Source organism: Danio aesculapii, chromosome 16, assembly GCF_903798145.1.
Source record: "Danio aesculapii chromosome 16, fDanAes4.1, whole genome shotgun sequence".
Classification (NCBI taxonomy): Eukaryota; Metazoa; Chordata; class Actinopteri; order Cypriniformes; family Danionidae; genus Danio; species Danio aesculapii.
Genome location: NC_079450.1, coordinates 42,867,556 through 42,893,219, shown reverse-complemented (window position 1 = coordinate 42,893,219; position 25,664 = coordinate 42,867,556). Strand labels below are relative to the sequence as shown.

Genomic DNA, 25,664 nt, shown 5'->3' with positions numbered 1-25,664 from the left:
GCAAGAATTTTTTAACAGTAATTCCTATAATATTTTTCTTCTGGAGAAAGTCTAATTTGTTTTATTTCGGCTAGAATAAAAGCAGTTTTAAATTTTCTAAAAACATTTTAAGGTCAAAATTATTAGCCCCTTTCAGCTATTTTTATTTCGATAGTCTACAGAACAAACCATCCTTATAAATAACTAGCCTAATTACCCTAACCTGCCTAGTTAACCCTTTAAATGTCACTTTAAGCTGAATAATAGTATCTTGAAAAATATCTAGTGAAATATTATTTACTGTCATCATAGCAAAGATAAAAGAAATCAGTTATTAGAGATAAGTTATCAAAACTATTATGTTGAGGAACGTGTTATAAAAATCTTCTCTCCATTAAACAGAAAGTGGGGGAAAAAAAACAGGAAACACATGTGTATGTGTGTGTAAACATGCATACAGTTGAAGTCAGTGAATTTATTAGCCCTCCTGAATTATTAACCCCCTGTATAATTTTCCCCAATTTCTGATTTTGTATAACACATTTCTAAACATAATAATTCTAATAACAAAATTCTAATATGATTTCCTTTACCTTTGCCATGATGACAGAACATAATTTTTTCTCATATATTTTTCAAGATACTAGTATTCATCATAAACAGCAATTTAAAGGTGTAAATAGGTTAATTAGGTAAGTTGGCAAGTTAGGGGAATTAAACAAATCGTGTAACAATTGAAAAAAATGCTTAAGGGGGGTAATAATATTTATATTTAATAATATTAACGGGTTAAAATTTTTTAAAACTTTTCATTTTAGGCAATATAAAACAATAAGAAAAAATACTGTGAAAATTGCCTTGCTCTGTTAAACATCACTTTAGAAAATATTTTAAAAAGAAAAACAATTCATAAGATGGCTCATATTTTGACTTCAACTGTATTGTATTTAGTTTATTATTCATGTGTGTTTTGATACACACGTAATCTATAAACCAAAAAGATTGTTTTGGCTAGTAGACAGAGTTAAATTACCAGTTTTGGAAATATTGGATCACTTCCCTGCAACTAGCACAGAAAGAGGCATCTAATTTGACTAAGCAATTGGCATTATACCCACAATGAAATACTTCTGTTAAGCATAAGGACTGACAAAACATATAATAAAAACACACACTGCATGTCCACAATCTGCAATTCATCACTTGGACTTTTCAGTTACTTAGGCCTGTTTCATTTCAATGTTTAGGTAAACAGAATCCTATAGGTTACCTTTCTTAACGTTTCACACTGTTCATAAAAAGTAGTCAATTCTAAATATGTGTAAACTGAATGAAAGATACTATTTGAAAGCAAAGTATTGCACTAAGTATATGCACAAATGATTAATAATAAACAAACAATAATACAAAAACAGCAATATTTTGTAAGTAAAATGTATTATGTACATTCATGTACAAGTGGAAACCACACCACTTATTACATTTGGGGTAAATCTACAGTCAGTTTATTACTAAAAGATCCTCAATTGGTAACATGAATAGTAACTCGCTGAGCTTTAACCTGTAGAAACAAATGAGTCACTTTATGAACTTCCAAGTGGAAATTTGAAGACAAAAGCATCAAATAAATACAACAATCAGAACCAAGTGGAGACTACTTTTAAACAGCATGCTGCAGGCAGAATAGAGTACAGTGAAAACTGTCAGACCTCGAAAACTTACCAAGATGGTATTACAAAAGTTGAACTACATTCATTACACTAATAACTACATCACACATACATTCACTAAATATGTAGAATATCTGGGTATGAATGCTTGTAAACATTCTTAAATATGTCCTTATTCAGAAACATCCAAGCACCTACCAAGAAAACAATTTGTGTCTCTGGACAAAATTAAAAACAGGAAAATTTATCTGTGGGACAATTACTGGGATAGAAAGGCCCAGCATATGCAGAGTCCAAATGCCACAGCTGCACCAGCGCCGACATTAAGTAGAATTGGTCTCCAGAACAGCCAGTTCTCTTTCTTTTTCTCTGAATCACTCAATTTCATCTTCATTTTCTGCACTTGCTGTGCTGTATTGGCTATCCGCTCCTTGCGGTTCCTCTTGCGTAGACTGGAAAAAATAACATACTCAATAAATCACAAATAGTGAGGTGAAGTACAATATTCCAATTTATTAGTACAACTACATTTGTAGCACCCTTTATACTGGTTTACTTCAAGCAAAAATTATGAAAAAGTAGTTTTGTACTTAATACACTTCAGTCATCTGAAAGTGCTGGGGTTTATTCAGAGTTTGCGAACAGAGAGAGGAGTGGAATACAATGTCAAAATACACATTTAGAAGATATAAACATTGTAACTTCTTATTAATTATTAATAGATTAAGTTTTAACAATTACACATCAAGATATACTGTATGAATTGTTTAGATAATTGAATATATATCTAATTCTACTTTGACTAGTCACAAATCTGTATTTATAATATGTGAACTGTGTCTCGTTTAATTTGCTTTCCAACATGCACATGCAAGATTAATAACAGCATTAAAATAATACTATCTTCCTCCGGGTGCTCCGGTTTCCCACACAGTCCAAACACATGCGCTATAGGGGAATTGATGAACTAAATTGTCCATAGTGTATGAGTGTGTGTGTGTGTGTTTTCCAGTACTAGGTTGCGGCTGGAAGGGCATCCACTGTGTAAGAACATATGCTGGAATAGTTAATTCTGCTGTGGTGACCCCTCATAAACAAGGGACTAAGCCAAAGAAAAAAGAATGAAAATTAAAATAGCCTCTTCATTGATCACCTTTTTAAAATATAAGACTGTTAAGAAATGTTGTCAATTTTACTGGCCACCCAATGGATGAAAACACAATGAAGAGATATAGTACTATGTTCCAACTCATTATCTGCATTAGATGGTTTTTACAGTGATTTTTTTTTTACAGTTCATCCAGAGATCATCTTCAAGACAGGACTTTATGTATGAAATTTGTAAAAAACAAATTGCACTAAAATACAGAAGAGGTGGATGAGGTGACAGAGAAGCAGACTTAAACAAAGAAATGCTGTTGCTCTCAATCATTGTTTACTTTACTAGTCAGTTTAATGGTAAGAGGATTGATCGAATAGGCCTGTTGATGGAAGTTTTGCTAAGAAATTTCATGCTCCTTTGTAGAAGTATTTTGTAGTATTTTCAAAATACAAAATACCGTATTTTATTTTGATACATTTGTGGCTGCTGTATTTTGTAGTTTATTTTGATACATGTAAAACTGAGGTATTTTATATTAAAAGTCAGAGCCTGTATCAAGTTTAAATAATTTATGCTTGCCTTAACAGCTAAATGCCAAAAAGGAATTATTCCCATTTCTTTGTATATAGCAAGTTATCATGCAACATCACTGTTGAATAAAATAATAGACTAAATAAATAACAAAATGGGATTTAATTTAAGGTGCAGTAGGCGATCTGTGAAAATGCTAACTTAGTATAATAGGACAGAGAACACACATCCCTCCCTACTGTCCAAAGCCATGCCTCGTGAATGCACACACCAAATTGATGACCATAGACAAGCTTATAACACTAGATCATGTCATTCACTGGTGAGAAAACTTTATAATATATACTTTATAATACCTTTTGAAAAACTGTATTATATCTAGCATAATACTCTTTTATGTTCAACTGAAAAATTGTCTATAAAATGTACATTTTTTAAATTGTCTCTGAGAAAGCACTTAGATTCCATCTAAAATGTCTTATTTTTGAAAGGTGAATGAAGGTCTTTGGGGATTGGTACAACAGGAGGGTGAGTAAATAATAATAACAGAATTTCATCATCCTAATCTTTTCCCCCATTTTTTGAGAAATGTTGGAAACTTTTAACAATTGACTTCAGTAGTGTTTGTTTTTCCTACAATGGATGTCAGTAGTTACAGTTTTCCAACTTTTTTCAAAATAGCTCTCTCACACACATTCATATGCACACAAAGATTTACAAGAAAAATACAATGGATGTCAGTGGAGACCATAATCTGTTAGCCAATTTTTTTATTTATTGTTTCATAAATTATATTGGTAAATACTCCTATACATGAATTATACAACCTTTTTATTTTATGTTTTAACTGTAAATTATGAGTATCTGTAATGTGAATGTTTTATGAATTTATGTAGAAATTTTTTATTTCATCCACTTTGTCTTAAGTGCCTTCCATTCTTTCTAATTTGATATTTTGTTACCTTATAATGATTGGTTTTAAAATAAGAATATTCATCACTCTGACAACTTGCAGAATAGTAACTCTAACATAAGTTAAAGAAAACTTAAAGAAAATAAATAATTTAGGATTAGATCCTTGCTGTCTAGCACAGCTTAGTAAAAATATCCAAACTTGCTGATATTTACATCTACGCTCATTCACAATCCACCTCCATACACCAGGGGATCACAACTTCACATCAAGATGAGTGTAAAATGTATTTGAAGATAAAAGAAGAAAACTAATCACAGAAAGTGTTGTACACCTCAGGAATTAACACATGACATCCACCCTTATTTGATTTCAGTGATGGGACAGCTGATTATTACAAATCCCATGGCTTCTGCTACATAAATTCTTCCATGGTGGGGCGCCACGCCAAAATTGATCCTGCCACGGATACATTATAGGTTTTCATTCAAAACATTCAGTTGTGTTTTTTTTTTTTTTATAGCTGGTTATAATCGCACCAAAACGTATTAAAAGGTAAGTGAATTATAACAGCACGAACTTTTCCATAACAGTAGTAGTGCTGTGCATTATTTGTTTACCCTTTTAAGGTTACGTGCTGACTGACTGGCTGACTGACAGGTGCGTGATGCATGAGGCAAGCAAACATGACGTATATCTGTTTCACTTTACTTCAGAACACATTAATACCGCTCTGTAGGTCTGTTGGAGACATTCATAAATATTCCTAGCAAATCTAATAAATGTTGGAGACATACTTGTTACATAAACGCACTAAATCGCACTTTAGCAGCGTTTATTTGAGAGCGCACAAGAAGATCTGCGCTTGATCAGCTTGTATTTGAGGGGGCGTGCAAGAAGTTTTGTGCACAAGCAGAGGAAATCTGCGCGCAAGCAAAGAGATTCACATACTCGTAGGCTATTACTGTACATAAATGTGATCTCGACTTGTAATATCGTAATAATCATTGAAATAATGCCACAGGTAGTTGGTAGATCTGTGTAAAAAAGGCCTGCCGCCACAGCTGGAAAAAAATCCTAGAGGAAACACAGCAAATACCATTATATACTGTAAGCATATTGATTTCAGGTTATTACATTATGTTGATTTAGTTGTCAAAACGTTTCTTATGTCACAAATAGCTGTATTGCTCAGTATTGGGTTATTTATTTATTAAGGAATAAGTAAATCTTTTTTACTTATGATCAATGGGGTATATGCACACAGACTTTTAATTTCAATCAGCCAGCCCTGGTCAATTGTTATTTGGTACAAAATTGCTGCGTTTAAGATCAGATTTCTTTAAAAAACCAGCCATCTCCACTGCCTGGCTGAGATATGATATAAAGTGGATATCAGACTAAACAAGAAGCACTGCATTAAATTACTTTTTTCCGCGCCAAGTCATGTAAATTTAATTTTACCCCAATATTTTTAATGGAATTTCTGTGTCACCTGCAGCTAATGATGGTGCCTGCATTTAAACAGTCTTTCATCTTTTTATGCTTTAACAATTAAATGGAGGCTTAAGTGTATTTAACTGATTATATTTGAATTACATTACAACATTGCTGCTGTAAAAGAAATCTCATAAAATTGAAAATAGTCACATAAAGCTCTCACAGGTAGTTCATCATTGGCTAAAAAAAACACTAGCTGTGCATATAGCCTATTTAATGCATGCTTACTGAAAATCAGATATTTCCATATAATTACTAAATGTAATTTAATCTGTCATTAGAATCATAGCTGACAGAAGTAGACAAAAGAACAACAAACTGATTTTAAATTAACCATTATTGCAAAAAAAAAAAAAAAAACCTGACATTTATTTTGTTCCATTCTCTTACCTGAATGTTTTTAACCTGCTAAGCTGCTCTTCCTTTGGAAATCGTTTCCATTCTCGCTCTCTTCCTGAATTCTGTGGTCTCATACAGTCAGAATCTCCAATGTCATTCTCGGGACTCAAGATCGGGCTCTAAAAAGATGAAACCAAATAAACATTTGGGTCCTCATTTGGATCCAAATTCATTTATTTTGTTTGGGAAAAAAAGTTTTTATTTTTATATTTTAAAGAAACTTGCCTTTTACATTAAAACTAAAATGCAACAAATATTTAACAAAAAAAAAAATGCAGTAGTGTATTTTCAAGACATAGTATACAACACACAGACACATTGTACACACACACACACACACACACACTGAATACCCCAGTGTGTATGTGTGTATATGTGCAGGTTTATGTGCATGCACATGAACACACATAATTCTCTCAAGACATGCATTAGGGCTTCTCCTAGTGTAGATACCACAAGCACAGATTGCTGTAAAAAGTCATCAGTAAAGTGAGTTAAAGGGATAGATCACCAAATATGACAATTCTGATATTTATTTGACTGTCTTTCACTCACAAACCTGTTTGAGATTCTTTCTTCTGTTGAGCAAAAAGTTATTTTGAAAAATAACTCTTGAAAATAACTTCTGAAGTATTTGTCTTTCCTACGATGGTAGGTGATAGTTCAGATTTCTAGCATTTTTCGAAATATCTTCTTTAGTGTTAAACAGAAAAAAGAACCTCACACAGGTATGGAATCACTTGAGGGTGAGTAAAAGGTGAGGATTGTTTTTGTTTGTTTTTTAAGTGAACTATTCCTTTACTCTTGTAAATTACATTGTCTATCGATTAATACCACAAGCTTCTGCTCAGGTTATTAACAGAGTAAAACATGGTAGATGGAGCAGAGGGGTGTAATATTCAATGTTCTTAGAGCTCCGACTAACACATTAACATTAGTCAAGTATACTTAAGACTGTGTAGGCTATTGAGATTTCGATTTAAAACAATTAAGTCTTGTTGAGACTAAATTAGAGCAAATTTTTCAAAGTTACTAATATAAAAAGTAAGTTGGTCTGCTTGATTCTATGGTAATTACATTTACAACCCCAAATCAAAAAAAGTTGGGAAGTATGGAAAAAGCAGCGATTTCTTAATTTACTTTGACTTGTATTTCATTGCAGAAAATACAACAAACATTATTTAATGTGTTCCTCGTGATTTTTTTTCTCGTATTCCAATTTAGATTGAACACATTTCAAAACAAGTAGGAACAGTAAAGCATTTACCACTTTGTAATGTTGCCATTCCTTTTCACAAAACATAAACGCATTTAAGGACTGAAGACACCAAATAATAAAAGTGTTTCAGGTGTAATTTTGTCCCAACTCTGTGGTGGCATAAAGATATCTCACTCACTACTTCTAGATAAAACCTTAATTGAAACCACTACAACATGGCGTCTACTAAATTTTTTTAAATATTTTTTTCTTCTAATTCCAGAGGTTATTTCTGTGTTTCTAAATGAGCATATAAAATGAATTCATAAACTGCTGAGAAAAAGAGTTCATATAAATGATTCAAAAAATAATTCTGTAAAAATAATTTAACTTACCTGGAATTTTTAACCAGGTAGGCGCTACCGACCAACACAGTGATCAGTTGTCAGTAGAGTTGCATGTTTAAAGGCGTGTGTGTGTATTGTATGCGAGTGAGACACTAGACTGGGCGAGAGAACACTTACATCACAGCTCTTATTATTCGGCAATACCTAAGATATCTAGATTTTCATTCTATGGCACCTTTTCATTCTATGGCACCTTTATGGCACCTCTATGACTTCAGCTCGGCGTTTAACATCATCAACTTCTCCTGCCCAAATTAACTCAGCTCTCTGTGCCCACCTCTGTCTGTCAGTGGATCAACAGCTTCCTAACGGACAGGCAGCTGCTGGTTAAGCTGGGAAAATTCTCATCTAGCATCCGCACAATCAGCACTGGCGGCCCCCAGGGGTGTGTCCTCTCCCCACTGCTCTTCTCCCTGTACACGAATGACTGCACATCAAAAGACTCCTCTGTGAAGCTCTTGAAGTTTGCAGACGACACCACACTTATCGGCCTCATTCAGGACGGTGATGAGTCTGCTTACAGACAGGAGGTTAAGGAGTTGGCTGGCTGGTGTAGCCACAACAAACTGGAGCTCAACACGCTCAAAACAGTGGAGATGACAGTGGACTTCAGGAGAAACCCCTCTGCTCTCCCCCCATTGAGCATCATGGACAGCATTGTGGCAGCAGTGGAGTCATTCAGGTTCCTGGGCACCACCATCTCTCAGGACCTTAAGTGGGACACTCACATTGACTCCATTGTCAAAAAAGCTCAACAGAGGCTGTACTTTCTTCGTCAGCTTAGGAAGTTTAACCTCCCAAAGGAGCTGCTGAAACAGTCCTACACCTCCATCATTGAATCAGTCATCTGCACATCAATAACTGTCTGGTTTAGCTCAGCTACTAAATACGACCTCCAAAGACTACGTCGAATAGTTCGGACTGCTGAGCGAATCACTGGTACAACCCTTCCTACTCCCCAAGAACTGTACTTATCCAGAGCGAGCAGAAGGGCTGCCAAAATCACTCTGGACCCCTCACACCCAGCACACTAACTCTTTGAACTTTTACCTTCTGGTCGACGCTACAGAGCACTGCGCACCAGAACAGCCCGACACAGAAACAGTTTCTTCCCTCAGGCAATCCATCTCATGAACACTTGATGATAATAATTGCGAAACCAACATCACTACTTGCTATACACTTTTATACACATATACACTTATTTAACAACACACTTTACATGCCAATTTGCACATAACAGCTGCACATATAACGTTGTATATAGTAATAAACATGTACATACACTTGTCAATCTGTATATTTGCACTCACTACTTACTTCTATTTTTTTTTTAAATATATTTTTTATCTGTTTTTTGTCCTGTCTCTGTTATCCTGTTGCACTGTAGAAGCTCTGTCACGAAAACAAATTCCTAGTATGTGTAAACATACCTGGCAATAAAGCTCTTTCTGATTAATTCTGATTCTGATTTAAAATAAAAAATATATATCATTGGTGTGCGTTAAGGCCAATAAGTGTTTTAAAATGTTTTTATTTTTATAAATTTGTAAAAGTATCTTACTATACTAAAAATTGTAGATAATAAATGCAATTGCACCATATTTTCGATACCTGTAAATAGGCATGGGACAATAACCATTTTCAAGGTAAACCGCGGTTTGGAAAAGTCAAGGTTTTAAAACCGACAAATCTGTAATACCATTGCTGAGGTATGTGTACGATTTTTTATTTACATTTTTTTTAGGACAACAGTATCTCCAGCAGAAAAAAAATATAAAGATGCCATTTTAAATTGTAAAGAAATCTGTGTTTTTGAAACAAATGAAGACAGCAGAAGTCAATGATTCATTTGAATTATTTAGCCTGACATGTTTACTACTACAAAATATTGTAAATGTTTCCCAAAATAAAATATATTGTTTTCAAAGGGGAAAAAAGTTTTTGTGTTTTACTCAGACATTTAAAAAGAACAAATTTTAGAGCAGTAATCACAATACCATGATACAGTAAAACCGTGATATTTTTATCCAAGGTTATTATACCGTCAGAATCTTATACCGGCCCATGCCTACCTGTAAAGTAGAGTCTCCCAGAATAACCTTAGCTCCCTCAATGACTGCCATATATGAAAACCGAAGTTGATCTGGGGTTTGAATAAGGCCCATTCGATACTCTCTCATATCTAACAAAACCTTTTGTATGTCCTCAGCCAAAAAGTCATTTCTCTGGTCCATCTATAAATAGAAAAGGCCATTAAAAGTCAGTTCCACTGCTCATATCTGATAAAGGGGAATTATGACCTAGGGTTGTAAATGCTGCCTAAGATATAGCATAAATATAGTAAAAGTAATTATTATGTGTGGTAATTGAAATCATCTTACCAAGACGAGGCACGTGTCAACCAACGAGAAAGATCCAGATCGTCCTATTCCTGCACTGCAGTGGACCACCACAGGTCCATTCTCAGGCCCTAATGATCCAGACTCACGAACCTTGAAAAGAAAGTCAAGGAAGGATGCTGGGGACTCTGGTACGCCGAAATCAGGCCATGCTGTGTAATGAAAATGGTAGATATCTCTGGTTTCTCCTCTCTAAACAGATTAGACAGAAATTAATTTTATTATTTTCATGCCTTTCATTTAGAAACATTCAAAGCAATATAATTTAACATTACATTCACACCTTGCCATTTTGAAGTTCTAATAGTCTTATTGTGTAATTTGGTTTAACATCCTCACACACAAGTGTCACCATGAACCCAATGTCACTGAAATCCATGCCTTGCTCCTCTTTTGATGGCCAGTACTGTACACATTTCTCCTATACAAAGCAAACAGAATATTAATACATTGGTATCAACCTACAACAAAAATCTGTTATAACTAAAAATATTACTTTATACTGTATAAATTAAATTAAATTAAAACATATTCAAATTATTTGATTTCATGTATCAGCAAATTAATGATCATCATACAGCATTTAAATATCATGATTTATGCTAGGCATGTGCTTAAAACATAGTAATGTTAAAATACTATAGTCTACGTATTATTAAGGCTGCCTATTAGTTCATTTAGAATCATCAGTAAGCGCAGAGTATAGACACACGCACGCACACACACTTGGAACAGTAAAGCATTTACCACTTTGTAATGTTGCCATTCCTTTCACAACACTAAAATAAGTTTAGGGAATGAAAACACCAAGTAATGAAGTGTTTCAAGTGTAATTTTGTCCCATTATTCCTGCAAACAAGTCTTGAGGTGGGCAACAGTATGGGATCTTCATTGCCGCAGTTTGCTCTTCAAAATGCGCCACGTTCTCTACTGGAGAAAGGTCGTTACTAGTGCTGTCACGATACCAAAATTTTGACTTTGATACGATACCCTAGTTAAATATCACGATACCGATACCAAATCGTTACCACAGCACTTTGTTACTTTCAAAATATTATTTATTAAAAATCAGAACCATTTTAAAAAGTAAAACAAATATTGAAATAAAACGAATTTTGTCAGTTGTTCAGCTGAGCTGTTTTAACATGAAAAAACTGTTGCAGCTTTGTTAAATAAAACCAATACACTATAGATAGTAGTCCATATCACTTTTTTGCTCTGGTTCTCAAAGAACCTGGAGATGTTACTTGGTCCTCATTGTTCATGACAAGGTGATCTTGTGAATATAATTATGATGTGACGTGCATTTTTACCTGTCCATGATGTCATCTCCTAATAAAAATTATATTTGGTAAAAATATTTATACCTTTATGTTGTTCCTCTGAGAAGATATTATTACAGCATACCATATCTTTAGGTGATGAATACAGACCTCCACTTACATTTTTTTTATCTAAACATCAAAATTGTCATGTTATGTGACTGTCCGAGCTATGTGTGACTCTACTAATATGACAATATATCTCAGAAAATCACATTTGGTGTGAAATGATTTACATAGAATCTCATAAAAGCACAAAAACAAAATGTTAAGTCTTATAGCAAAGATTTATGAGTGAAGTTACTTAACCATACGAGTATCCATTTTCAGTTTTTTATATAAAATTTATATATTAAAAAATAAATAAATAAAAACAATTTACAATTACATGCAACCAAAAATAGTCATTTTTAACAATATTTTTATGTATTATGACAGTGTCATACACTGTTTATTTTCAATGGGTTAAAGTTTTCTTTAAAGGCTGTTGAAATAAAATGAAAATACATAAAAATCCACAATTTATCTTTTATGCTATTGAGGAACCATGTGCATAACAGCTGCACTCTCTCTCCTGCTCTCATTTTAGATTTGTATAAATAATATGTTATTATTAACATTAATAATCAATTTTATTAAATTAAAAAAATATAGAGCAAATGAAAAAAAAATGACAAAAAAAATTTCAGGATCATGAGTGGGGAAAAGGAGTGAGGACTTAAATGCAGAAATAATAGGTATTTATTAATAGTAAAATAAAATAAAAGGAAAAACAAACAACTCAGAGGAGGAAAACATTAATAAAACAAATTAACAATCAAAACAAACTAGGATGGGCAGGCTGGCAGGGATCAGGACTGGAACACTCAGGACAAGGCAACATATGACGACGAACTGGCACAGGACAGCAGACATGAGGAGAATATAAGCGAAAATAATTTACACAAACAGGTGAACATAATTAACTAATAATGGGTTAACAAGGAGGGTGGGACTAGACAATAGATGGGACAGCACATGACACAAAGAGACAACACAAGCCATGTGCTCACATACTGTAAAACGAGACAAGAACACGCAGCCAATGAGAGAACGCATTAACCGGTATTCACAAGACAACACTAAAAGCACAACACTGAAGCACACAACAAAAGCACGCGGCCACAATGTAAACACCCAGCCAGGTGCTTGGACAACATCAACATAAACAGACGCAAGACAGGAGAGCACACGATAGATGAAAACCTTACTGTGCGATCACATATATGCAACGCGCATGTTTCATCTCAGCGCCAACTAAAACCAAACCAACCAGACTGAAGCCTGGATTATACTCATGGATTAGACATCTTTATGACCCGTGATCAGAGAGATAACCAGATGATCAATAATTCTTGACTGGAAATTGCAACAGCAGTGGGAAAGGAGAAAGTTTTTGTTAAAAGGTTTGGAAAAAACTGAAGGATAAGTTTATTAAAAGCAAAAGAGGTCATGGCAAAAGTGGAGACCCAGGTAAACAATTACAGAAGTATGATTTTCCACCGGTCATAGATTTTACTTATTTACACTGATTCACAGAATTATTTCTTTGATAACTGTAAAGGAATATTTAAACCTATCGGTTTACAATATACTGCTGCCCTGTTTCTCTGGGCTTTATTGGTGTAATCACGTTGGACCATTTACATTTACATTTAGCAGACGCTTTTATCCAAAGCGACTTACAAATGAGGACAAGGAAGCAATTTACACAACTATAAGAGCAGCAGTGAACAAGTGCTATAGACAAGTTTCAGGTGTGTAAAGTCTAAGAAGCAAAGCATTAGTAAAATTTTTATTTTTTTATTTATTTTTTTTTAATTATTTATTTATTTATTTTTTTTTTGGGGAGAGAGAGAGAGAGAGAGAGAGAGAGAGAGAGAGAGAGAGAGAGAGAGAGAGAGAGAGAGAGAGAGTGAGAGAGAGAGAGAGAGAGAGAGAGAGAGAGAGAGAGAGAGAGAGAGAGAGAGAGAGAGAGAGAGAGAGAGAGAGGGCACAGTTAGTGGTATAGCCAGAGAGGCAGTTGCAGATTAGGAAGGAAAGTGGAGACTAAACAGTTGCGTTTTTAGTCGTTTCTTGAAGACAGCAAGTGACTCTGCTGTTCTGATGTAGTTAGGGAGTTCATTCCACCAACTGGGCAGATTGAATGTGAGAGTTCGGGAAAGTGATTTCTTCCCTCTTTGGGATGGAACAACGAGGCGACGTTCATTCACAGAACGCAAGTTTCTGGAGGGCACATATATCTGCAGAAGTGAGAGCAGATATGAAGGAGCCAAGCTAGAGGTCACTTTGTAAGCAAACATCAGAGCTTTGAATTTGATGCGGGCAGCAACTGGCAGCCAGTGCAAACGGGTGAGTAGCGGAGTGACATGTGCTCTTTTGGGTTCATCAAAGACCACTCGTGCTGCTGCGTTCTGAAGCAGCTGAAGAGGTTTGATAGAACTAGCTGGTAGCCCAGCTAGCAGAGAGTTGCAATAGTCCAGTTTGGAGAGAACAAGAGCTTGAACAATGAGTTGAGCTGTATGTTCAGATAGGAAGGGTCGGACCTTTCTGATGTTGTAGAGTGCGAATCTGCAAGATCGAGCAGTTCTAGAAATGTGGTCAGAGAAGTTCAGTTGGTCATCAATTGTTACTCCAAGGCTTTTTACCATTTTGGATGCAGTGATGGTTGCTCCGTCCATCTGGATTGAAAAGTTATGGTGAAGAGTCGGGTTGGCAGAAACTTCAAGCATTTCCGTTTTCGTGAGGTTAAGCTGGAGATGATGATCTTTCATCCAGTGTGAAATGTCTGACAGGCAGGCTGAAATGCGAGCTGGAACCGAGGGATCGTCAGGGTGAAAAGAGAGGTATAGCTGGGTGTCATCAGCATAGCAGTGGTAGGAAAAACCATGTTTCTGGATGACTGTTCCTAAAGATGCCGTGTAGATAGAGAAGAGAAGTGGCCCAAGAACAGAGCCCTGAGGTACCCCAGTGTTTAGATGCTGTAGGTTGGACACTTCTCCCCTCCACGACACCCTGAATGACCTGTCCGAGAGGTAGGAACTGAACCATTGAATAACAGTGCCTGCGACGCCCAGTGACTCAAGCGTAGATAGCAGGATCTGGTGGTTTACAGTGTCAAAAGCAGCTGATAAATCCAGCAAGATGAGGACAGATGATTTAGAGTCTGCTTTAGCCAGTCTGAGATCCTCCACGACCGAGAGCAGGGCAGTCTCAGTTGAGTGGCCTTTCTTAAAGCCAGATTGCTTGTTGTCCATGAGTTGTTTTGAGTAAGAAAGTCTAGGACTTGATTGAACACTACTTTCTCCAAAATCTTGGCCATGAATGGAAGCAGGGATACCGGTCGGTAGTTTTCAAGTAGCGTTTGATCCAGGTTGGGTTTCTTTAGCAGTGGGGTACCCTAGCCTGCTTAAATGAAGTAGGGAATAGACCAGAGTCAAGAGATGTGTTAATTATGTGAGTCAGTGTTGGTATGACTGCAGGAGAAATAGCTTTCAAGATATGAGAGGGAATGGGATCAAGCGGACAGGTGGTTGCATGGCTTGATAGCACGAGATTGGACACCTCAGACTCAGAGAGCTGGGAAAAAGAGGTGAGTGTGTGTGGTGTTGGTGGTGTATCTTGCGTGTTTGTTGTAGGTGCAGCAAATTGAGCACTGATTTTTGCAGTTTTGGTGCAAAAGAATGTAGCAAAGTCATCAGTAGTGAGTGTGGAGGATGCTGGTAAAGGAGGAGGATAGAGGAGGGAGGAAAATGTTTTAAAAAGTAAGCGAGGATTGGTAGCACTTCTGAAGTGAAGTGCATTTTTACCCTTTTAGCATAAGTATAGGACAGAAACTAGCCAGACAGTAATGTGTGAATTGTGGAGCGGGCTAAATCTAAAAAACATCTGTATTTCTTAGTAAGTGTGCTTTTTTTGGTATATTTTTGCGATAATAAAACATATATTTGTAGAGAAATCCATGTTCTGTTGTCATTAATATTTTAATAAATTGTAATAGGTATAACTGTCCGAGATATGAACAAAAGCAAGTGATGACTAATAATTATTGGCTAGAAATAGCAACAGTAGTGGGAAAGGAGGAAAGTTTACGTTAAAAAGTTTGGAAAAACCTGAGGGATAAATTTGCCAAAAGAGGCCATGGCAAAAGTGGAGAGCCAGGTATACACAACTACAGAATATGTTTTTCCACCAGTCAGAGCTTTTACACTAATGTATATGTTTGTGGATCGGGCTAAATCTAAAAAAAAAAAAAAAAAAAAAAAAAATCAGTATTTTTTTAGAAAGTGTACTTTTTTGTTTTGCTTTTATTCTTGCCATAATAAAATATATATTTGCAGAGCAACTCATGTACTCTTATGATTAATATTGTAATAAACTTTAAATCTTAAAACTGTCCGCGATATGAACAAAAGCAAGTGATGCATCAAAGTTTGATTAAAAAAAATCTTGAATGGTTATAAAAATGCTTATAATCATTAAAATATTGTATAAAAACAATAAAAAAAAATTGGTTAAAAATATTGAATGATATTATGATATGACGTAGTTCTGGAAACTTCCTACTTTGTTTATCTGTCTGATTTTACGGTGGGTTTCTTTTGACCGCCCTTTGTCGTTTAAAAGAATATCACAACGGCGAACGCGGCAAGTATAAAAGCCTCGTCCATTTCGCGAGGTGCGCGATTCGGTGACTTGGCGGCAGGCGAAAGTATAATTATTTCAGCTTGAGACGCTGAGAATGAAATGGCGCAATGTCGACAGAACAAAACACAAACACGAGTACAAGAGCGCTGGTCCAAAGCACACACAGACCCCGCGCGACCGCATCAAGCGAAACCCCAGGCGGATGCATTTTTTAAGTCCCAAAAATGTGCATCTCTGTGGGTCTCTATGGGCCATTTTGTCAATATAGGGTTCCTTAATGCCTGATTTCAAATCAAACTATTGAACTTCAAGTGTTACCAATTGAACTGTTTTGATTCACATTTTGAAAATATAGTCCATGCACTTGCACACATCTGTTCTGCAACTTATGGCTTAATTCTTATTTTTTCTCTAATAGGTTTTTTACATACTGAGATTAAAGCACTGATTTAACAAGTGCTCTGCAGTATTTTTTATTAGGAGCACAGATTGCAATTTTAATTGAAGTTTGAAGCGTTTTGGGCAATATTATCTGCTTATATTTATCCAAATGCTTCAGAACCCATTGGACGGCACTTCACAGAGTAGATGGAGAATGACCCAAAGCATACTGCAAAAGCAACCAAAGAGTTTTTGAAAGGAAAGAAGTGGAATGTTATGCAACGGCCAAGTCAATCCCCTAACCTGAATTCGGTTGAGCATGCATTTCACTTGCTGAAGACAAAACTGAAGGGAAAATGCCCCAAGAACAAGCAGGAACTGAAGACAGTTGCTGTAGAGGCCTGGCAGAGCATCACCAGGGATGAAACCCAGCATCTGGTGATGTCTATGCATTCTAGACTTCAGGCTGTAATAGACTGCAAAGGATTTGCAAGCAAGTATTAAAAAGTTAAAGTTTGATTTGTGATCATAATTCTGTTCCCATTACTTTTGGACCCTTAAAAAATGGGAATTCCTACAGCGTTCAACTGATTTGGATGTAAATACCCTCAAATTAAAGCTGACAGTCTGCAGTTAAAGAACAAATTGTTAATTTCATTTTAAATCGTTTTTAAATTGTTGATGTATAGAGCCAAAAATGCTAGAATTGTGTTGATGTCCCAATATTTATGGACCTAACTGTATGCATCCATTACTCGTCCTATAAGCTCATATAAAAACTACAACAACAACAACAACAACAACAAAAACAACACAACAAAATAAAAACAAAGGCTATTTAATGGCTGTATTTGTCCTATTATCCCTTTAAAATAACAAATAACATACAGATCTCTACATATTTGTTTAACATATATGTTAAAACATTTATTTATTTATTTATTTAGTTGTTTTAAGATTTGAATTGCGTTTTAATTTTTGATTTCCAAAAATTTGTGTAAAAAAATTGTTAGCATTTACAATGATAATAAAGCTTGTCAACAAATTTAAAATGATTAATGACGAAATTATAATATTTTCCATTAACAAATCTCACAGTAAATGCCTATTTCCTGTCCGTTCGCATCCTTTGGAACACCAGGCAGTAGTTTTGCAAGTGGCTGTTACACAAAACTTTTTGTGTTACACAAAAAGACAAAAATATATATTTTTTGTCTTAATGTCTTTGTCTTAACTGCCATGTGGCGGTGGTAGTGGTCCAACTGTAGCAAAATTTCTTGAAATGCTTATATAAATCAAAAACACTTATAATTTTTGTAAATTAAAATAAATATTCTTACGAATAAATTAAAGCAAAGAAAATAACAAATGTGACTCACCGAGCCTTTCTCTATAACTCTGTTAAGCATAATTACAGCTTTGGAACACTGTTCCCAAACCATTAGCCAGAAGTGACCGCAAGTGTTCTTCAAGGGACCCTGCAGGTAGAGGAAAGTATATGCATAACTAAATGTGATAACAATTAGATGATATGAGCAAGAGCAATGTTCATAAAATCCAGTCAAATAAGACCCCCAAAGTAGGATGAAACTAACCCCTTGATTTTATTAACTTTACATTGAAACAGAGTCAGGAAGAGTGTTATCAAAAATATTGCTATTTAGATACTGAAATATTTAACTGAAACAATACGATCTTGCTTTTGGTTAGTATCAATTCAGTCTTTACTCTCTAACACTCTCTTCTTACCAGAAACGAGTCGACATGCTGCACATAAGGGCACTACAACAGCCTGTTCATTGCAACCATTGGCGAGACGACAAGTGCTGAACCTCCATGGGCCAGTTTTGGTTGAGTAAGTTTTTGGTTTGAGGCAATTTAATAAGGAAAGACATGAACAGGCCAATATGTAAGGTTTGCTACAGCAGTGATGGTTGCATGGCAACGACACCATGAAAGCTCACACCCAGAAGCAAACTTAATTTAGTAAAGCAAGTGACACAACTCGCACCAGAGTTATTGAAGTTTTAGCTTGCATAGCACGAGATTGGTCAAAACAAAACAAAACAAAAAATTTTCATACAGAAATGGTCAAAAACATATTGACTTAAGTACTGTTGTGCTCAACATTAGTGTAATGCAATACTGAAAATTCAGCAATTTATCTTTAGCGAGCAGGTTGACATCAATGCACACACAGAGCACAAAGGTAAACAGAATCGGAAGTGTTTAGCATAGCTCCATTTATGTGTATCGATTATATGTGGAATAAATAGAAAAAAATTATCATATAAATGGAAACGTATGATCAATCACTAACAAGTAACATGACAGATCGGCCAAAGTATTTACAAATATGTAAATATTGGCTAATTAAAAATAGAACTGTGCTCTGGTACATTTAATACTATTCATTGATAATATTAATATTACAGTTTTTCTCAGTTGCTTTGGTACATTTCTCAAATCAGAATTGAAACTACCTGCTCAATCTTCACATCATGTTATTTGTGCACATCAAAAAAGCAGTTTCTCATTTCTTTGAACATGTTGCAAATGCTTTGATACATCCATGCAAATGATTATGTACAATTCTATGCTATGTCAACACCCCCCCCCCCCCCCCCCCAACACATATGCTATGTGTTAATGTGAATCTTGTACAGTTTCTTGCCATAAAACTCCAACATACAGTTGAAGTCATGATAATTAAAAAATATAGCTTAAAGGGGCTAATAATTTTGACCTTAAAATTGTTTTTAAAAAAATGAAAACTGCTTTACTCTAGCTAAAATAAAACAATTAAGACTGTCTCCAGAAGAAAAAATATTATCAGACATACTGTGAAAAGTTTCTTGCTCTGTTAAACATCATTTGGGAAATATTAAAAAAAAAAAAATAAAATTCTGACCTCAACTGTACACCAAGCTGTAACCTTATTTAAAAAAAAAAAAATTGAAGGCATACATTAGTATCTCGCTCCAGAGAACACTGTTAGATTGACAACATGACTAACCAATTTGATAATTTGTCTTAATCATAACACAAGGACATGTTCATGTTGACAGAGATATTTATTTTTGAGAGATGAACTAACGAACAAGTGAACTATTCAACAAGACACTGGCTTTTGCAGGTAATATATGTTTTGATATTTGTCGAGTTGTTTAGAGAAATGCACTTACTGTTTTAAAAATACCAAAAATGATTTGAGAAACGTACCAAATAAGCGACTGAAAAAAACTGTAAGATAACACTTTTGTTTTAATAAAAAAATAAGATTGCACAGGTTTTGTTGTATTGTTTAGGGTTTTCTGTTTTTACTTCATTTTAAAGGCAATTATTACATTTAAATTATTTTCAGAACAAGTGCACTAACACAAGGTGTTTATGTTGATGTAAAATATACTTCATTCTTATATTCTACCCTTATTTATTCATTCATTTTCTTTTCGGCTTAGTCCCTTTTTTAATCAGTGGTCGCCACAGCGGAATGAACCGCCAACTTATCCAGCACGTTTCACACAGCGGATGCCATTCCAGCCGCAACCCAACACTTCGAAAAACACCCATACACTCTTGCATTTACACACATACACTACGGCCAATTTAGTTTATTCAATTCACCTATACCGCATGTCTTTGGACTGCAGGGAAAACCGGAGCACCTGAAGGAACCCACGGGAACACGGGGAGAACATGCAAACTCTACAAAGAAATGCCAACTGACCCAGCCCGGGCTCGAACCAGCAACCTTCTTGCTGTGAGGCGATCATGCTACCCACTGTGCACCCTTATTTATCTTCTAATAAAAATGTAAAATTGCATATTTGAAGACTAAAATAATTCACAAGAAACGATATTATGCAAATCTATATAGTTGAGAAAGAAGGTATTCTTTAATGAATTCATCTTATTTTTAATGGTGATGACACTAAACACATGATCATTGAAAATAAATTAAAAAACAAAATAATTTATTATCGATGTGTTCATTCCTAATGCAAATCTTTAATGATTGTATGGTTATAAAATGACAAGGATCACAAATAGTGTCAACAACGAGAATTAATTACTGTGCTGGATGCGACACTGGCATGATAGTTATTAAAACTTAATAAAATGACACATCATCATTAATAAAGCTAAATACTGGCAATTCAATAAAGCAGGGAGATAACTTGTGTATATAACTTACACTCACCTGCCACTTTATTAGGTACACCTGTCCAACTGCTCGTTAAAGCAAATTTCTAATCAGCCAATCACATGTCAGCAACTCAATGCATATAGGCATATAGTCATGTAGACATGGTCACGACGATCTGCTACAGTAAACCGAGCATCAGAATGGGGAAGAAAGGTGATTTAAGTGACTTTGAATGTGGCATGGTTGTTGGTGTCAGATGGGCTGGTCTGAGTATTTCAGAAACTGCTGATATACTGGGATTTTCAGGCACAACCATCTCTAGGGTTTACAAAGAATGGTCCGAAAAATAGAAAATATCCAGTGAGCGGCTGTCCTGTGGGCGCAGATGTCTTGTTGATGCCAGAGGTTGGATGGGCTAGAGCAGCAGAAGACCACAATGAGTGTCACTACAATTCGCAGAGGCCCACCAAATTAGGACAATAGAGCATTGGAAAAACGTTGCCTGGGCTGATAAGTCTCGATTTCTGCTGTGACATTCAGGTGGTAGGGTCAGATCTTGGCGCCAACAACATGAAAGCATGGATCCATCCTGCCTCGTATCAACAGTTCAGGCTGCTGGTGGTGGTGTAATGGTGAGAGCAATATTTTTTGCCACTCTTTGGGCCCATTAGTACCAATTGAGCATCATGTCAACGCCACAGCTTATCTGTGTATTGTTGCTGACCAGATCCATCCCTTTAAGACCACAGTGTACCCATCTTCTGATGGCTAATTCCAGCAGGATAATTTGCCATGTCATAAAGCTTGAATCATACCCGATTGGTTTCTTGAACATGACAATGAGATCACTGTACTCAAATGGCCTCCACAGTCAACAGAGCTAAATCCAATGGAGTACCTTTGGGGTGTGGTGGAACGGGAGATCGCATCATGGATGTGCAGTGGGCCTGCACAATTAATCAATTTTAAATCACAATTTGAAAAGGTCTGATTTTCAAATCGCAAAAGCTGCGATTATTTAGATTATTACTATGACAAGGGAGGCAAGCGTGGGTAATTAAAACTCAACTAACGTTACTTAAAAAGCAGAACCCACCAGCCCTTATTTTTACTGCTATGGAGATGAAACGAAAGCTGTAAACTTCATCTCTGCTCTGCTTCTCTCTCTCTCTGTGTGTGTGTGTGTGTGTGTGTGTGTGTGTGTGGACCTATGACCTGCTTGCGTGAGGAAATATTGCCTCTCCTCTCTCAACTGTTACAGTGTGAGTTTTCTCCAGCACATCTATTGTGGAGCAGCTGTGATAACCGCGCATTATACACCAGAACTGGGGTCGTTTATCTGTATCCGCATCACTCATCAGTGAATAACACCAGAGCCGCGCTGACAGTTAATCACAGCCCTTTCTGTTGAGTGCGGGAACGCAATGACCAGTCACAGGTGTTTAAGAACTCACTCGACGCTCACTTCGATGCTCAAAAAGCAAAATAATGCTAATGGTAATATTTACATTAGTTTATTTGCTATAAATTTTCATGTTGTTCTGTGCATTTACTTGAGTTTTGTTTGAAACATTCAAAAAGAGCGATTTCTTTAAAGATACAGAAAATGAAAGATACAGTACATTTAGCTGACTGGTCGTATTAAAGGACAAAATTGTATTACAAAAATTATAAATACATATAAATGTATTTATAAATTATGCATTTTATTACAAAAATTCTTGTGCTGTGACATCTAAAATTGTGTATGGAAAAAATTTTCAATGCATCGTAAATGTCATGAAACCAATATGAAAAATGTAACACAATCTAAATGTTAAGGCCAGTTTAGAGTACTTTGTAATTATGCTTCATCTTTCTTTGGTGCTGTTTAAACCACCACATAAAACCTGTAGTTTTTTTTTATAATATTATATTAAATTCCATTTTCAAAATAGCAAATCACAATTTTGATCAGATAAATCGTAATTCGATTTTTTCTCAAAATCGTGTAGCCCTAATGTGCAGCCGACAAATCTGCAGCAACTGCAGGATGCTATCATGTCAATATGGACCAAAATCTCTGAGGAATATTTCCAGTACCTTGTTGAAAATATGCAATGCGGGATTAAGGCAGTTCTGAAGGCAAAAGGGGGTCAAACACGGTACTTGTAAGGTGTACCTAATATAGTGACCAGTGAGTATATATTTGTTGACAACAATCACATGAATCAGACATAAATTTAAGTTATTAATTTAACTTTTTTTCCCATACCTGTGTCAATATGTACCTTCTTTGAGCCTCCTCCATGGTAATTAAGCTGGCATTTATGTAGTCGTTCTCAGAATTCTCTAATTTCACCCGACTGTGATCATCTAAATGCAGGTTTAAAAAAATTAGGAAAAAGGTCAAAACAATTTCTGAAAAATTCAACTAACATTAATATTAAGCTCAAATAAAATGCCTTTTCAAAATGCTTTTTTGAATGTTTAAAAAAAATAAATACTTCTTCCTAAAATTTGTAATGTAGATTAAGATCTATGGATGCCTTCACAGTACACAAAAATCCCCAATCGTTTTTACTGCTGTACATTTTGATATAACGCTATATATTTTAAAACAATGAAAGTTAATGTTTTGAGATTATTATTCTGCTTAACAATTCTTAGATTACAAGATGAGTGGAACACTGTTAAAAATAGTTGTTAACATTTGCAGTGGGTCAAAACATTTATTCAAAAATTGTCCTAAAACTAAATGTGTAACAACACCAATAAATTAATAAATATAGATAGTGTATGCTATTGTAACAATACAATAATTTGCAATATCAATACTTATTCATTTATAATTAATTAAATGTATTAATTACTATAAATTATACAATAACAGCATTTTAAACCACCTCAAATGTTGACTACTGCAACATTTTTATATATATGAAACTTACAAGGACTGACGTCTCTATATCTATTTCTACTGCAATTTTCTGGGAACTTTGCCACGTTGTAGGACCACTTTTGAGACTGATTATGTATTTCCTAGAAAGAAGTTACAAAAAACAGTGTTAGAAAGTGTCTAAAAAATACACAATTATTTATTAATATATTATCATTTAAGAAGGTCGCTGGTTCGATCCCCAGCTGGGCCAGTTGGCATTTCTGTGTGGAGTTTGAATGTTCTCCCCGTATTCGCGTGGGTTTCCTCTCCGTGCTCCGGTTTCCCCCACAGTCCAAAGACATGTTGTATAGGTGAACTGGGTAAGCTAAATTGGCCGTAGTGTGTGAATGAGAGTGTATGGATGTTTCCCAGTGATGGACTGCAGCTGGAAGGGCATCAGCTGTGTAAAACATATGCTGGATAAAATGGCGGTTCATACCACTGTGGCGATGCCAGATTAATAAAGGGAATAAGAAAATGAATGAATGAATATCATATTAGCAGCCAATGAATTTCCAAGTACAACATTGTTCACAGTCAATTCAATTGTGCTAATGTTGTTTTGAACTCATACTAACATGCAATTTCAGATCGAATATTCAAAGTAGCGTAGTAAACGACTTAGGGAGCATATCACTGTTCAAAAATAAACGAACTTGCGGATATAAAACCAACTTTACCTCTAAATATGGCAACACTATCCTGCCTGCTTGGATTGCTGAAATGTTCCAAAATTTTAAATATTTTACTCTTTTTTTTTCTTCATCATTGACACAATCTACATCGTAAAAGTGCTATAGAAATAAATTAATTAAACTAAACTATCTTAATATTGTGCAAACTTTAAGCATGCCTGTTTGTTTCAAACGGGCCGCGTTGCTTATATGATTTACTATTTAAAAACATAGCAAATCTATCAGGGTAGAGCACAGCTGATGTTTCAAGTGTGTATACTATAAACCATCTGGTGTTTTTTGTTGTTATGGCATGTTATAACTCACGTTAAAAAGATTTTGCCACTCTCCAAATGAATCGATGTTCTTAAACTCCTGCTCCATTTTTCTTAAAAAGAGGGATCATTCACAAGTAAACGGGTAAATCAATTTTTGTCTCATATCAAATGAGTTTTTGCTATTCCGTTGCTACAAATTGACATAACTCCTTGGAGAAAATTAAGAGAAACGGTTTTACGCAATGTTTTCCTTTTTCTTCTTCTTCTGATTTTACCGGCAGCCTGCATCCTTTGAGTTGCATTACTGCCATCTTCTGGTATTTTACGTTCCGTTCTAATTGCTCTTAAAGGTGCAGAATGTGATTGTCTTCAGAAACATTTTTTGTGCTGGTTGAAAGTATCTTCACATTCCAAAAGTAATCATTAAAGTAAATGGTCTAAATGTATTTATATGTATTTTTTATTCTGAGAAATAAATAAGACTAAAAATGTTCATTAAATCAAAATTTGATTGGCCGCCAATTCCCATTCTGAAATATAACTTATTAATATTTCATGAGTTATAAAGTTCTTGGTGGAGTGTAAGGGTGGACACACTGAAAAGTAGCATATGCATTGTCTGAAGCACAAAATTGAAAAATACTGTACATCTCGTCCTGTGATCAAATTTGTGTGCATGCATGTTTCATTGTTTTTTTTTATTTTTTTTTATTATTACTATATAAAACTGGAACCAAGCCAAAGAGCGCCCGGCAACAGCCCAGTGTTGTAACATTGTTTTTACTATCGTATTGCCAAGGTTTTACTATCGTTTTACCATGGTTTTACTATGGTTTTACCATCGTTTTACCATGGTTTTACCATTGTTTTACTATCATTTTACTATCGTTTTACCATGGTTTTACTATCGATTTACTATCATTTTAATATGGTTTTACCATCGTTTTACTATGGTTTTATCATGTTTTTACTATCGTTTAAGGTTTTACTATTGTTTTACCATGGTTTTACTATTGTTTTACTATCGTTTTAATATGGTTTTACAACAGTTTTACTAGTTTTACCATGGTTTTACTATCGTTTTACCATGGTTTTACTATGGTTTTACAATCGTTTTACTATCATTTTACTATGCTTTTACAGTCGTTTTAC

The 25,664-nt window shown here is 35.1% G+C and overlaps 1 protein-coding gene across 1 annotated transcript; it reads right to left on the bottom strand.

Annotated features, from left to right (window-relative positions):
• Positions 1-1,413: 1,413 nt before the first annotated feature.
• ptpn2a (protein tyrosine phosphatase non-receptor type 2a) lies at positions 1,414-24,804 on the bottom strand. Its single transcript, XM_056475504.1, has 9 exons — positions 24,562-24,804; positions 23,571-23,661; positions 22,895-22,995; positions 17,870-17,968; positions 10,385-10,522; positions 10,084-10,293; positions 9,775-9,936; positions 6,086-6,213; positions 1,414-2,101 (listed from the first exon to the last, which is right to left on the bottom strand). The coding sequence occupies exons 1-9, from the start codon at positions 24,616-24,618 to the stop codon at positions 1,909-1,911; spliced, it is 1,179 nt and encodes a 392-aa protein (XP_056331479.1). The 5' UTR covers positions 24,619-24,804; the 3' UTR covers positions 1,414-1,908.
• Between the last annotated feature and the right edge of the window lie 860 nt (positions 24,805-25,664).

Coding starts and splice junctions, on each gene's coding strand:
- ptpn2a (XM_056475504.1), bottom strand. CDS start 24,618: ATGGAGCAGGAGTTTAAGAACATCGATTCATTTGGAGAGTGGCAAAAT. Junction 10,523..17,869: donor GAGTTATAGAGAAAGGCTCG/GTGAGTCACATT, acceptor TGCTTTGTATAG/GAGAAATGTGTACAGTACTG. Junction 9,937..10,083: donor TTGACACGTGCCTCGTCTTG/GTAAGATGATTT, acceptor TTCTATTTATAG/ATGGACCAGAGAAATGACTT.